Raw genomic sequence first — 14,074 nt, forward strand, 5'->3', positions numbered from 1 at the left:
AATAATGAGTTTAAGACTGTTTAAGTCTCTTTATTTTCATGTGTAAGCAAATGGACTTTGCACAATTTCACAACTATGAAAAAATAAGGCAGCTGATATAGAGAGCACTGCAAGCTTTCTTCACATTTTTGGCTTACAATTACACTGGCTACAAACTGAAGCAACAATTCATCAAGCATACAGGCTAAACCAAAGTGGTCTTGCAGACACTCCCCCCACCTCCATTACCCTTCAGTGTTTTGGCAAAGACTGATATATGGCTAAACAGAAAAAAAAAAGAAGTATTTAAGTGTTCTTATTGGGGGTGGGGGACAGATTCAGTAAATACAAACTGGACTAAAATACACCCCTATTAGCTGAAAAAAGCCTGGAAGCCTCGTCTGTGCTATTTTGATAGGGCAGTGTAAGCCAAGAAAATTGCATGGCTTAGGCAACAAAGAAAAAAGCCAAATCTTATTAAGACAAACAGCAAACTATCACTTTTAAGAGTCAGGCATTTGAAAAAAATCAATAAAGGTTAACTTCTGGGTTAAGCTGAAAACATGCTTACTTCACCGTTTTGCATAAGAGAACTTAAAGCAATCTAAAGTCAAGACATATAGCCACCCCCCCATCTCTCCCAGACGTTACTGGTGCCACCATTAATTAAGGCCGGCCCTACAGTGCAGGTGTAATCGACATAAATCAGGGGCTTGTCTGAGTTGGACTTCCCAGTGGAAGATAGGCAGCTGAGGAAGGTCTTTGTCGCTGAGACGGAGAGAAGTTCTGAAGTTCTGATGTCAGAGTGGTGGACGAAGAAGATGATGTGACAGATGCTGCTTGTGGTGCCTGATACCTGCAAACCATTGCAAAAACCACTGACTATATTTTAATCTTTAATATCACAGAATGATGCACAAGATTTAATAGGTGAGATATAAAAAAACAAAACAAAATATGTGAATTGTATTTAAAGCAGAATGGTGCAATGTATGGTAAAGTGCATGGACATGTTTTCAGGAAATCCAATTTATTAAAGAGGAAAACTGAAGACAAAATTACAAAATTATTCTTCTAAAATTTTGCTGCAAAATTCAGTTAGAGCCATAAATAAAGAAATTATCTACTTGCTGTTCTCTTACCAGGACTTAGATTTCCTGACCATTGGTGATGCAGTCCTTTCTCTAAAGAAAACATTTGCCAGGGGATCGTGTATTAGCCTCGGTGTAAAGGCTCTCTCCAGGTGAGTACCATCAAGATTTAACATGAACATGGTTGGGGGAGACATGTCTAACTCCAAAAGCATGATGTTCTCAGCCTGTAAGGATATACAACAATAAAAATGTAGTTAAAAAACACATTTACTTGCACAAAAAAATCCAGCCTCCACTCTAAGCCAGTTTCCATGGAGAAGCACATTAGATTTAATCTGAACAGTCACAAGAGACCAAGATATCCCAGCTCAGTCTAATGTTGGGTTACACTGACACTGATGCAATCCTTATAAAAATATTCGTTTTGCTGGATATAAGGATATCAATATGATCCCTATGGTGGTTATTACTCCTTGGTTGTACTGCACAGCCTGAAATCAGTGTTAGACTCTTCCATGGTGCTGACTGGTCTTCCCTGCCGTGAGTGTATTTGAACTGAGAACCCGGTGTTAAAGACCACTGCTGTAAAATACCTGTCTATATTTAAACAAGATGGCTATCAGGTAATCAGATATTTCTAACAGTATGTTAGTACACTTAATCAGACAGCTATAATATTTACCAGACAACTGCATTAAAAAGACTCCATAAAACACCAACGCCACAGACATAGATCCAATCCAGTGACATGAATTAGCTGAAGTGATGCCTAGATGCAGAGTTAAAAGTTTGGACCCAGCCAAATTCTTTGCGATTCAAAAATGGTCTGCAACTGTTGCACACCAAAAACCTTCCATCATTTTATGCAAATAGTTTTCTCCCTTTCCAGTAAAGGCTTCTGTTGTAAAGCTTCTGCTCTTTAATGTCTTATTAACAGTATCTTAACACTGATAAAACATGAAACATTAAACAGCCATAGAGTGATGAGTGATTCTTCTGAAATGTAAACTGTATGCTTTCTTACAATAATGGCTCACTGGCTAAAGATGCGAAAGTTAAATCTGTGAATAGTTTCCATGGCTACAATGGTCTCCGCATCCTTCAGCAAAGGTTGGTGGTTGTGAACATGAAAATGGAAATTAGATCACAACTTCCCTGTTTCGCTGCTGTTTCTGCCAACTGGCCTTGTGAATTTCCAAACACTGACCTGGTATCGAGATGGGGCCCCGGTAGCTGTGGCAACAGCCATCTGTGCATATTGGCTGACTGGCCTCTTGTAACCCAAAGCTGAGAGAGGCCTTCTCCTGACCTGAGTGGGTGTACTGGAAAAAAAAAAAAACATAGGAAAGGATGAATTTCTGCAGTTAAATACACTTAGGGTGGATGTCACCTGAGATGTAAACCTTTTTGAGACCCATGTTCCCCATAGATAGCCAGCTAATTAGCTTGTAGCAATATTTCTCAACATGGCAAATGTCCCAGGTTAGGAAATAAAAATACACCAGATTCATGAGAATTCATAATATATCATTATCTGTAATCCTTAAGACCAGAGCCATTTTCATGTGAAGGATTTTTTTTTTTTACTTTAGTGACTCCCAGTGGTAGCTAAAATTATTGTGGCTGAAAAATACCAGATATGCTGTTAGATGTTATAATTTAGACACAAATTCTATCAATATAGTCAGTATATGAAGTGCTAAAATATCTTTTGGCCAGATCCACTTTTCTGGTTATGTGCTTCTGTTACTTAATTCCTATATTTTCCAGGGGGTTGATTGAGAGCCCATAGAAAAGAAATGTGCAGGTGCATTTAAGTGTAAAGCATGCAGATCAAAAGAACTCTAATAGCTACAGTAGAAAAAGCACATGTGTATCCCTTATTTAAAACCTTACACATTCCAGGTACACAGCGGCTGGTGTTTTTCTGTTTCAGTGATGGATTTCTTGCGTGCTCACAATTTCTTTATGAGAATGTTCTTTCTTTAATGTACCATTTACAGATACAGATATTTAATTTACTGACCTCTCTGATGGAATAACTGGTTGGAGTCTCCACTGGTCCTCCTCGCTGTCAAAGTACAGCCTATTTATAATTTTGTTCTTTTCCTCGGGAGGTATAAAATTCTCAATCAAGAGATATCTGTAATACAGAAGACAAGCGGGTGCAAATTGAAATCAGCCAAAATAATACAAATTAAATTCCTGTATAAAATGGTGTAAAATGGAAACAAAAAACTTGGGCATATGTGTGTTTCATTAGGATAGTCTTAGAGTACCTTTAGATAATTGTTGTTTTGAATGAAGGTGAGACATCTGTTTAACTTGATATATATTAATGATATTATAGTGATACAGTATAACAGGAAGACACCTCAATGATGGCGTAAAATTTAAAAGCTTAGATTGTATATATCCAGGTGAGGTCTAAAACAAGTTGCACCAATGAACAACAAAAAATATTATCTTGGTTACAAGCATGCATGAATAATTTGCATTCCTAATGACTAAGAAAGAACAACGCTAAAGACCCCAACTCATGAAAAAGTTTATTAGTTTATCAAATAAAAATGCATTATAACCAAAATTGGGTGGATTTCTTTCTTCTTTCTTTCTAAAAAGAAAAATTCCATCATGTATGTTTTATGTACTACTTACTTGTACTTGAGCTCTCGGGTGAGCTCATTCTGCGTCTGTTCAAGTTCCTGTCTTGTTGTGATGTGTTCGTCAATGATTTCTTTCATCTCTCTCTTCAGTACCTGTAGTTTGGTACACAACTGTACAGAAAGGACAGAACAGAGGTCTGCATCACGAAACCTGGAGTAGCAAAATGTTTGCATGAAAACAGTGATGGTTTATGCAAATGTAAAATACCCCCGCACAAGAAAAGTCATTAAAACCTCAAATTTAAGCGCACAATAACAATGGCTAATCTGTACTAAGTATTTTACTGACATTGTCTGTGTAAAAAGGATTGTTTATAGTAAATAAGACTAATAGTTAATTGATTTTCCAATAATGCCATTGGGACGCATTAGTGGGTGAGTCATCTTACTCTTTTCAGCTTCTTTGTCTTAAGTTCGATCTCCTGCTGCAGGGAGGAGTATGTTTCTTTCATTTCCACGGTCTCCTCATCCTGCAGCATCATCTGCTGTTGGATCTCTCGCTCTTGTCTTATCTGCAAATTAAACATTCCAAGCTGAATAAAAGCAACAAAAAAGTTTCTTTATTATTGATTTGATTTTAGACGCAATTAATAACCTGTTCTGCAATTTCTTGTCTCTTCTGCTCAAGCATTTTTTGTTGTTCATTGGTGTGATCGATTATAGTCTTTCCCCCAACTAACAGTTTGCTCTCCATGGCCTGTGAACAAAGATGCAATTAATTATTTATGCAGATTTCTTTTGTTCCACCAGTGTCTCGTTAATCTGAAATTTTACTGATTAATTCACTGGTTTCACACTTACAATACCTTATATTTCTCTATGATCTTCTCCACAGAATCTTGATCCCACTGCATGTCCTCCACGCTTATTCTGTTTTCATTCAGGTGCTTTAGCTTTTCACTGCTTCCCTGGCAAGCCAGGACTATTGGGATGTCACCTGCATCTTTCAAGTTCCCATCTGGTTCCTCTTCCACAGTCTTCCACACATCAGCATCCCTCTCTCTAAGGACGTCCTCCTCCATGCCAGCCAAACTTTTACTCAATCTTTTGCTATTCCTCCTCCTTCTTCTCTCTTTTGCGAGCATCCCCCGCTCCTCTAGCTGAGCTTTCAAGCGTGCGATCTCCTCCTGAAACTCCCTCAGCAGGGCATCTTTGGGGTCCTCATTAATCCGTGGTTTGTTCTTTATTTTCTTGGCTCTGCTGGCGTATCTCAGCGTGGCCTGGGATTCATCAAAATTCTTGTGCGAAGGCCCCACTGTTGCTATCATGACAGTCTTTGCATTGCCACCCAGGGAGTCCTGGAGCAAGCGGGTCAGTTTGGAGTCTCTGTACGGGACATGGGTGCTCTTCCCATCCACCAGAGCTGAAATGACATTCCCCAGCGCAGAAAGGGACAGGTTGATTTTGGCAGCTTCCTTCAGACGCTTCCCCTTGGCGCCTGTCTTGCTCTGGCGCTCGCTGCCAGCCAGGTCAACCATGTTCAGCTTCCCAACTCGGATGTGGTCCTCACCGTCTGGCCCTACTTCGCTGCACTCCACAGTGATGACAAAAATTGCATGAGACCTAGAGCTGCGTTCATTCATGTTGGTGAATCCCACAGACCTGGACTGGTTGCCTATGTTCATCACATGTTCAATCTCTGTGGCATTCTTGGTCACCACTGAAGACAGGTCTTTAACATACACGCCAAAGTCTGGGCTTTCTTTAAGTTCCAGTTTCCTGTTGTTATCTTTGCACAGCAGGTCTCGGATTTCCTCCTGGTAGATCTCGAGATAGGATGACCTCACCAGGTATTTCTGATTCTGGGTTCTGGATATTTGTGTGAAAATGTGCTGAAATGAATTAGGTATGACACCTCTCCTCTCTGGGTCGTTTGAAACCCCTTGCATGGTGTGGGTTTTACCTGTCCCAGTTTGTCCGTAAGCAAATATAGTCCCGTTGAAGCCTTGGAGGACGGACTCCACCAAAGGTCTCACCGCATCGTCATAAATGTCGCTTTGCTTTGAATTCCATCCGTAAACAGAATCAAACGTGAATACTTTCATTGGCTCATCAGGTGGTGCCTTCGGGTTCCTGATGGTGATCTGCCCCAGTTTGTCATCAATCTCTAAAATGTTTTCAGACCCCGCTATCTCTTCTCTCCTGCTGAACGGCCGGCAGCGGACCACTACCCTGACCGCCTCACAATGTTTGGTTTTGGACATTTTATCTTAAAAAAAAAGCTAACATCCCCTCACCACGTTAAAAAAGCAATTATCTCGCGCTGAGTCCACATAATTTCTCTTCTCCGTACAGGTGCAGCAACTCCCATTTTATTTAGTGAAGAAAGGCAAACAAGTCAGACACGCCTTATGTGAGCCGCTTTCATCACCCACCGATGACCGCAGCGTCTCCTCCGCCCCGAGCATCTCTCAGAAAAGAGGCGATGTCACAAGCTTGTAGAGGAGGCTGATGAAAAGGGGAAAAAACCCCACAGAATATCCATCCATCCAGACCCAGCCCACACGTCCCCGGTACACACCCTGCTCTGCGGACAATGAAAATAAGACATGTGACTTGCGCAACGAATTAGATTTCAGCAAACCTTGTGGCCCACAGACGCGGCTCGTTTCCCATCTAAGCAGGACGTGAACGCACCTTGCAAAAGACAACGCAGGTTTATTTCATTCAAGCTTTTATTTCACATCACATTGTCCAGACCAAACCAGAAAATCTTCCACGTAGAAAAAAGAATGAAAAGGCATTCGCTGAAACATACTTGTAGACATTCATTATAGAGGAATTTCATTGTTACCATTTGGAGCCGTTTATTTTACATCTACAGTGTTTTTACATATGCAATGTGTAAATAATTAGCCCCTAACACACCTATGCATTTTTTTTTGTTAATGATAAAAAACAACTTCAATTTTAGATCATCCGTTGCCAGTTTATTAGATAGACCTAACAAAAACCAATGCAGTCTGATCTCCATGAAGATGGAAATGTTCCAGTTTTTCTGACAGTTTTAAAGAGGTATTGATTGTGTTTTATGATCATTTGGGATGATTTTGTGCACACACACACCGTGGGAAAGAATTCAACACACCTCAGATTGCATCCTGTCAAATAATCACAAAACTACACCACTTTAAAACACATTAAAAAACAGAACATTACAAATTTCATGAAGGCAGAATTTACTGTAGGACTATTACATTAAACAGCATTACTTAAGGTTAGGTCAAGGTTTAGACTCAGTGCGTTTCCCCACCCTATACCGATATAAATGTTAGGCACATTCAAATGGCAGGCTGGAGTTTTTACTATTAGCTACTGGCACAGCATGGTGATTCGGTCACTTGTGAAATTTCTTGCTGGAATCTTTTGCATGGTCCAGTAGAAGCTGGCATGGTGCAAACTGATTCCCGTAGACGGCCTCGTATTGCCTCATCTTGTTCACCAGTTTGTCAGCACCAAAGCTGTCCACGAAACGGAAAGGTCCTGGAAGCAGCAAGATGTATGAGAAATATTAGTATTACATACATTAAACAGGAGTAACTGCAAGATGAGTATTCAGTTGTGAAATGTCTTTGCAATCAAATCTGACCTCCAAGGCAGGGGGGGAATCCAAGACCAAACACTGCTCCGATGTCTCCTTCCAAGGGGTTGTTCAAAATACCTTCTTGCAAACACATCACAGCTTCGTTGACAAACCGAGAGACAAGTCTGTACTGCACTTCAGAGTCTGATGAACTGTGAGAAACACGAGTGGTTAAACATCCCAACCTCAAGAAGCAAGTAGAACACTGCATGAACTTTTAGATTTAGACCTGCAATGATAGCACTTTCTCCCCCCCCCCCCTTTTTTTCTTTAAATAAGAAAAGTCTGAACTGAATGTCCTTTTACTACTACTACCTCTATAACTGTCAACTTACACAGAGGGGTTTGGTGTCAACTTATATTTCTCAAGAATGTCTCCAATATCCGGGTTCACATCTCTGACTTTAGTTCCTGGCTGGTAGACGTAGCAACCCTTTCCTGATTTGCGGCCTTGAGAATAATAAAGAAAACATTAACACAATTGAGAATTAAGTAAAATTAAAACTTAAGCCCTTAAGTCACTCACCATATTTCAGTAAGAAGTCAAGTACATACCCTTGAATCCAAGGTCCACCATAGTCTTCAAAACCTCCACATTTCCACCACCAAAGCGGGAGCCAAAAGCTTTCCCAAGGTCCTCTGCCACATGGGCTGCAACGTCAATGCCAACTTCATCAGCCAGTGTGGCCAAACCCACGGGGAACCCAAAACCTGTGGTGAGTGCATCCAGTTTCTTGGGGTCAACACCTTCCTGTAAATGCGGAAAGATAAATTAACATATTCTCTATTAAATATTGATGCTGTTACATCATTTACAGCAGTCAGCACTGAACTCCGAGCTGGAATTTGTTACTGGAACAACACTAACCTGAAGTAATCGCACTGCCTCAGCCAACATGGGAGCCAGGCATCTTGTTGTGTAGAATCCGGGTCCATCCTGCAAAAACATGTTACATTTTAAGTTAAACCATTGTTAGTTTTAGTTTAAACTAAGAGGGGAAAGAACACACATGGCGCCAAATCTCACCCCAACAACTATGATGACTTTTCCTTGCTTCAGGCCAACTGCCACAGCGGAGGCAGTGGTGTCCTTTGATGTCTTATCAGTGGTTATAATTTCAAGGAGCTGCATCTTGTCCACTGGAGAGAAGTAGTGCATTCCAATCACCTAAGAATGGAGAAATAAAACAAATCAAAACTTTCTGATTTCAGGTTAGGTCAACATCAGCACCATTTTTATGGATTTTTATATACAGCATTATTTGAAAGGTGGATCTTAGGAAGTTAAACTCAAGTACAGACCTTTTCTGGTCTTTTGCTGGCAGCTGCGATGTCCTTTATGGGCAGAGCAGATGTGTTGCTGGCAAATATGCAGTGAGGGGGGATCACCTGAGGACAAAAGCAAGATCACAGCTCAAAGTTACAGTTAGTGCTACAAATGCTTACAAACCAAGTATAAATCACATGGTTTAAAAAAAATTATACTCACAGCTTCCACCTCCTTTATAACTTTATGCTTGATGTTTATGTCTTCAAACACAGCTTCAATAACCATGTCGGCCTTTTCAAAACCCTTGTAGTCCAACTGGCCAGTCAGGTTAGACAGTATAGAGTCTCTCTCAAACGATGTAATGCTCTTCTTTTTAGTCTTATCATTGAGCCTTGTTTTAAAAGAAAGAAGTCATACGAGTCAGCAAAAAAAGCTATAACATTACCAGAGGTGACCTGACCGTTATTTTATCATGGCTGTGTCACTGCATCCACTGTATTTCCCATCAGGAGGCGGGTTCGGTGCTGGGTGATATAGAAATGAGCTCACCCTTTGTAAACCTGCTGTTCGCCTCTTGCCAGTCCTTCCACTGTGGTGTCTTTCAGGATTGTATGCACACCTTTGTCCACGCTCACTTGAGCAATACCTGCTCCCATAAGACCTGCTCCCAAGATGGCAAGAGTGCTAGTGGTAAAGAAAGACAACCTAGATGTTAACTTACTGTCATGAGGGTCAATGTGTCATATTATTTAAAAAAAAAAAAAAAAAAAAAAAAAATCAGCAGCAAGAATTCACACAGGACTAAAACTCATTAAAAAAATATCAAGGGCAGGACATTAGCAACTTTAATTATTAAAAGAGGAAGACTTGCTTGGGAATGTTCATGTGGGTTGTACTTTTTTTGAAAGCTTTTGGCTTGTTTATAGTTCTGTTTTGACTTCTGGCAAATTACCAGTTGCGTTAAAATTCTTTATGTTTAAACAAAGCAAAATAAAATAAAGCTGTTTTGTTTTTAAATTGCTGGATGCAAATATTCTAACTCCCTTCCCATCTGCATTACACTTACTTCACTTCTCTTTCAGGGGTTCCAAAGCGATTCTTCTTGCATGCAACCTGACCATGGTACAGACCAATCAGGGCTGCCGATTCTGAAGTTTTAGCCAACTGACCAAAATTCTGTGAGGAACATGGATATTGATGCCATTTATAAACACATTTTATTAATGTAAATATTTAGGGTGCCAATAATTTAGGAAAACAACCTCACCTGAGACTCCGCTAAGTATCCAGCAACAGGTCCTTGTTCAACTCCAGTTTTCACACACTAAGAGGAGGAAAAAATATATAATAAAAATGTTATATTATTTTCTTAAAAAAATCTCGTCATAGAAGCCAAAGGTGCAGATTGCATGAGAAAGGTTTACCCAAAAGCGATGCCATGACTTTGACTTCTCTGTACTATTCATATCTTTCACTGTATTTCCTAAAACATATTCATTAGAAGGCGCTTTTACTTACTTCGATGATTTTCAGGGGTGCTGGATAAAGTCCTTTGCTTTGCTTCATAACTTTGCCTTGGACCGTTTTGTAAATCTGATTCCGGACAAAGGGGAAGCTCATAACATAGTCTTGAATCTCTATGGAGATAAGAACAGAAATGTTATTACGATAAAACAAGCAAGAGTGACTACAGAATCAAATGATAAACAAATCCAATACAACTTACTCTGCATTGTACCCTTTTCTTTGCGAAGAGAAATCTTTTTGTTGGCAATCCCTTTGGCACACTCAATGGCAACTTCCTCAAGGTATTCTATTGTTCTTTCCTCTGGACTCTTCAGTCCTGGTCCTTTAATACAAACAGAAATAATCTCATCCTCAGACTGAACAACGTACACTCAAATACTTACCAAACTGCACAGATTACAGCAAATTATAATACTTCAAATTACCCACATGTTCACCATTTTTTAATTTTACTTGGGTAGCATTAGAGTTTTACCTAGAGGATCTACAAGTTGGTCAACAAGCCTCATCTTCTTGGCTTTATCTGCTCTGATATTTCGTCCTGTCAGCATCATGTCAAAAGCAGAGGGGAGGCCAACCTACAGGTAAAGAAAGCAGATCAATAATGCACTGAATAATCATCACTATTTAATGTGTGGAGAAAGAAAAATACACTAATACATTTTTTAAATTTTTATAGAGGTTATAATGTGGTCCACACTAGAAAACAGCACACGATGAACTGGAGTGATAATCAGTCTGCAAAGTCTCCAACAGCTTAAACCAATTACGAGCATTACCTGACTGCTCTGTATTAGAGCTTTGCCAATATAGAACATCGTTGCTGCTATTTCACAAGTATCTCCCTCAATGCCACTTTTTTAAGTGAATAAAGTTCAACAAAATCAAAGACAATTTGGGGAATAAATTCCAGTACTAACCATTTTGGGGAGTCTTTGCGTACCACCAGCTCCAGGTAGAAGACCCAGCATCACCTCTGGAGTCCCGAGAACTGTTTTTTTGCTCTTTGTTGCAACTCTGTACTGGCAGGCAATAGCAAACTGAAATGCAACACAAAGAGCAGGTTAGAGAACACATTATCATCATCGATCCCTGTTAAACACAGCAAGCTGCTAAAAATAACACTTATTTACCTCTAAGCCTCCTCCTAAGCAAGAACCATTGATGGCAGCGACAATGGGCTTTGGAGATTTTTCAATCTGCTCGAACATTTTCTGTCCTTCCTGAGAAAGTTTGGTAACCTCTTCTGGGGTTTTGCAGCCCTGGATCATACTGAATCAGATGTAGAATATTTTAAATAAAATGACAAGCCACTTGGACTCATTATTCAGAGACGTCACTCATTTTAGGGTCACGCTTTGTGTCTGCACTACCACCCTTAAGGAGTTTGTGCTTACTTGATATCAGCTCCTGCAATGAAACATCCCGGCTTTGATGAGATAAGAACAGCACTGTTAATGGCATTGTTTTCCCACACTTCATTCATGACCTCTGTCATCTCTTTTTGCATTTGAATAGACAGTGTGTTGACCTAGAGGGAAACATAATTATAGTTACGGTACATTTAACCTGCACGATGCAAGACTGTAAAATAAACTAACTGTCTGTTACTGAGCTCACACCTTTGAGTTTGGGTCATTAATCCGTACAACAGCGACGTCTCCCTTGACTTCATAGTTCACATGTGTTCGGGCTGCAAATACAGAAAGAAGAGAGTGTAATTAGGTTCAGCGAGTGTCTGACATATTTTTATACAGATGATTGACAGTATGATTGTTCTGAAATTACCTAGCATGGCAGGAGATACTGAGAAGGAGCGATAAGATGGCCCTGTAAAAACCAAGGGAAAAGACAGTGCATTATTAGTTTATGTGCCAAGTTAGTTTACTATTGGGTTTTTCCATCACAAATCTCTGTATGACTTCTGCTGATCCATGTCCCATCTGCCTGAAAATTTTATGATCTAAAGTTAGGATAAATACACTAATTGCTGTTCAATTTTAGCTTTATATAGGAAATCCATTTAAGATGCACTTTTTTGAAAAATGGTCCAATCCTTTTCCAACATTTTTTCCCCACAAAGTTAATTCTCAGGTAGTATTTGTACATGAATATAAATATTACCATAAAGTTCAATCAGAGCCAGGGGTCTTGGCCTTGGAATACTACTTACACGAAAGAAGCTACTAATCCCCCTTTTATTACTGTTAATTACTCGAATATACATTTATTTTTTTATGTAGAAAAATATTTACATTATACTTTCTGAGCCCTTGAAATCTCTTGGTATATGTTAAACTTAACCTGAATTAACACAATCCTTCAGGGTAGCAGATGTCAAAATGGTTGGTATAGGATGTATTGAAAAGGATATGAAATATGCATGTATTTCACAAAATCATTTTCTTAGTTATAATTAGAGTAAAATCTGGAAAAATCACAAGTTTTGTTTTTCCGGAATAGCTACAGATATTTCTTTTTTATTGTATAACTTGTCATATTAGCTCAATCCTGCACCAAAGTTAAGTAAGTTGATTATTCATTTCACGTTCAAAAGTATTATAGGAGTTTTGTTTTGCATAATCGTGAAATACAAGTATATATTATTTAGAAACAGTCACGTTGTCTTTTTTATATAAAGGTTTATATTAGTGTGAGCTCAAATGTAACACTTTCTAAGACTGCTTAAATTTATTTTTTCATATTTGAACTAAAAATGCAGATATATCTGTCCCATGTTACAGCTTCTGTTTCAATGTTATAGTAAGAAAGAATTTCAGGGTTTTACCTTTAATAGTTTTTGAGATATTAATGTTCAATGGCGTCAGATTTCAATGTGCGGGGGAAAAAAAGCCTGAAACTGGATGGGCAGGCCTTCTATAACAAAAACCTCTCTTTCTACATATACACATACGTGCGTGAAGCTAAACTTTCACAACAAGCATTATGTATGTTCAAATCTTGGGGCATAAAAGACAAATAAGAAATGATCTAACAGAAAAAAATGTCATGATCCGAGATGGAATAACCAGTTTTTAAAACATTTTGAAATATTTTAAACAATATCTTTTGCGTACAGATTTAAGAGTCAATGTCATATTTAAAAGGAACTTAAACCGAATGTCCTCGTGCATTAAATACATCTGATGTATATGAGACGTTCACACAACATTTCCGTGACCTCAGTGCACAGCGACCTTTCACCTACATTCTCCCCTCACCAGTAGGACAGAAACCGCGGTCATCACAATTGAGAATACTGTACACAAGCCTTTAAATCTCAGTCTGAACTGTCTTAATCAATACAATGTAAGGCTTAAAAGTGAAGCAAATCGATTTACAGCTTTGATCCACTCCCACTTTAACTTATGGGATTCCGTAGCAGTAGGCTAGCTAGCGCTTAAAAGTGTTCTCGCTGCAGAGCTAAAGGTTTAGGAGTGTCGCGCACTTGGAAATTCTGGTTAAACTCTAATTGAGATATACGTTTACTGACGCAAAATTAGCGTTATTTAACCTGCACTACCACACGTTTATGCAGGGCATTCATTGGCGATAAGAGCTAGTCGCAAGCTAATTATACATTTAATACATTTACGACACTTAAATACATTTGGACTCTCGCTGCCATTCTCTCTTCCGACTTTGCTTAAAATGTCTGCATGAAACAAGTGTATAGTCTACCTGTAAAAACGTTATATCTCCTTAATGTGAGTCTGGAGAGAACACCAACAGCTCGTACACCGGCCATCTTGGGAGCGTAGGTCAGTCTGCGGTGGCGTGAAGGGAAGCTAGCTAACTAGGAGGTGCTTTAGAAGAGAAGAACAAGACTTGTACTACTTCCTGAAAGCGGTCAATCGGACAAGGTACTTATTGGCTGTCTTTCAACAAACCCCCACAGCATTGGTCAAATCTCAGGAACTCGCACGTAATTGGACGCCCAAAGACTACAAAACGC

General features: G+C 39.3%; 2 protein-coding genes across 2 annotated transcripts; both read right to left on the reverse strand.

The window, feature by feature from the left end:
* Positions 1-24: 24 nt before the first annotated feature.
* kif3cb (kinesin family member 3Cb) lies at positions 25-6,293 on the reverse strand. Its single transcript, XM_005736551.1, has 8 exons — positions 4,546-6,293; positions 4,335-4,436; positions 4,129-4,251; positions 3,732-3,850; positions 3,100-3,216; positions 2,281-2,395; positions 1,122-1,297; positions 25-835 (listed from the first exon to the last, which is right to left on the reverse strand). The coding sequence occupies exons 1-8, from the start codon at positions 5,941-5,943 to the stop codon at positions 685-687; spliced, it is 2,301 nt and encodes a 766-aa protein (XP_005736608.1). The 5' UTR covers positions 5,944-6,293; the 3' UTR covers positions 25-684.
* Positions 6,294-6,396: 103 nt separating this feature from the next.
* Positions 6,397-13,945, reverse strand: hadhab (hydroxyacyl-CoA dehydrogenase trifunctional multienzyme complex subunit alpha b). Its single transcript, XM_005736552.2, has 20 exons — positions 13,801-13,945; positions 11,908-11,949; positions 11,742-11,812; positions 11,517-11,650; positions 11,253-11,391; positions 11,040-11,159; positions 10,595-10,697; positions 10,319-10,441; positions 10,111-10,229; positions 9,860-9,916; positions 9,659-9,768; positions 9,142-9,276; positions 8,812-8,983; positions 8,625-8,711; positions 8,350-8,490; positions 8,191-8,259; positions 7,878-8,073; positions 7,658-7,772; positions 7,329-7,474; positions 6,397-7,222 (listed from the first exon to the last, which is right to left on the reverse strand). Exons 1-20 carry the CDS (start codon positions 13,865-13,867, stop codon positions 7,077-7,079), a joined length of 2,292 nt encoding a protein of 763 aa, XP_005736609.1. The 5' UTR covers positions 13,868-13,945; the 3' UTR covers positions 6,397-7,076.
* Between the last annotated feature and the right edge of the window lie 129 nt (positions 13,946-14,074).

This window comes from Pundamilia nyererei, unplaced genomic scaffold (genome assembly GCF_000239375.1).
Source record: "Pundamilia nyererei isolate P.nyererei 1_Seehausen unplaced genomic scaffold, PunNye1.0 scaffold00070, whole genome shotgun sequence".
Lineage (NCBI taxonomy): Eukaryota > Metazoa > Chordata > Actinopteri > Cichliformes > Cichlidae > Pundamilia > Pundamilia nyererei.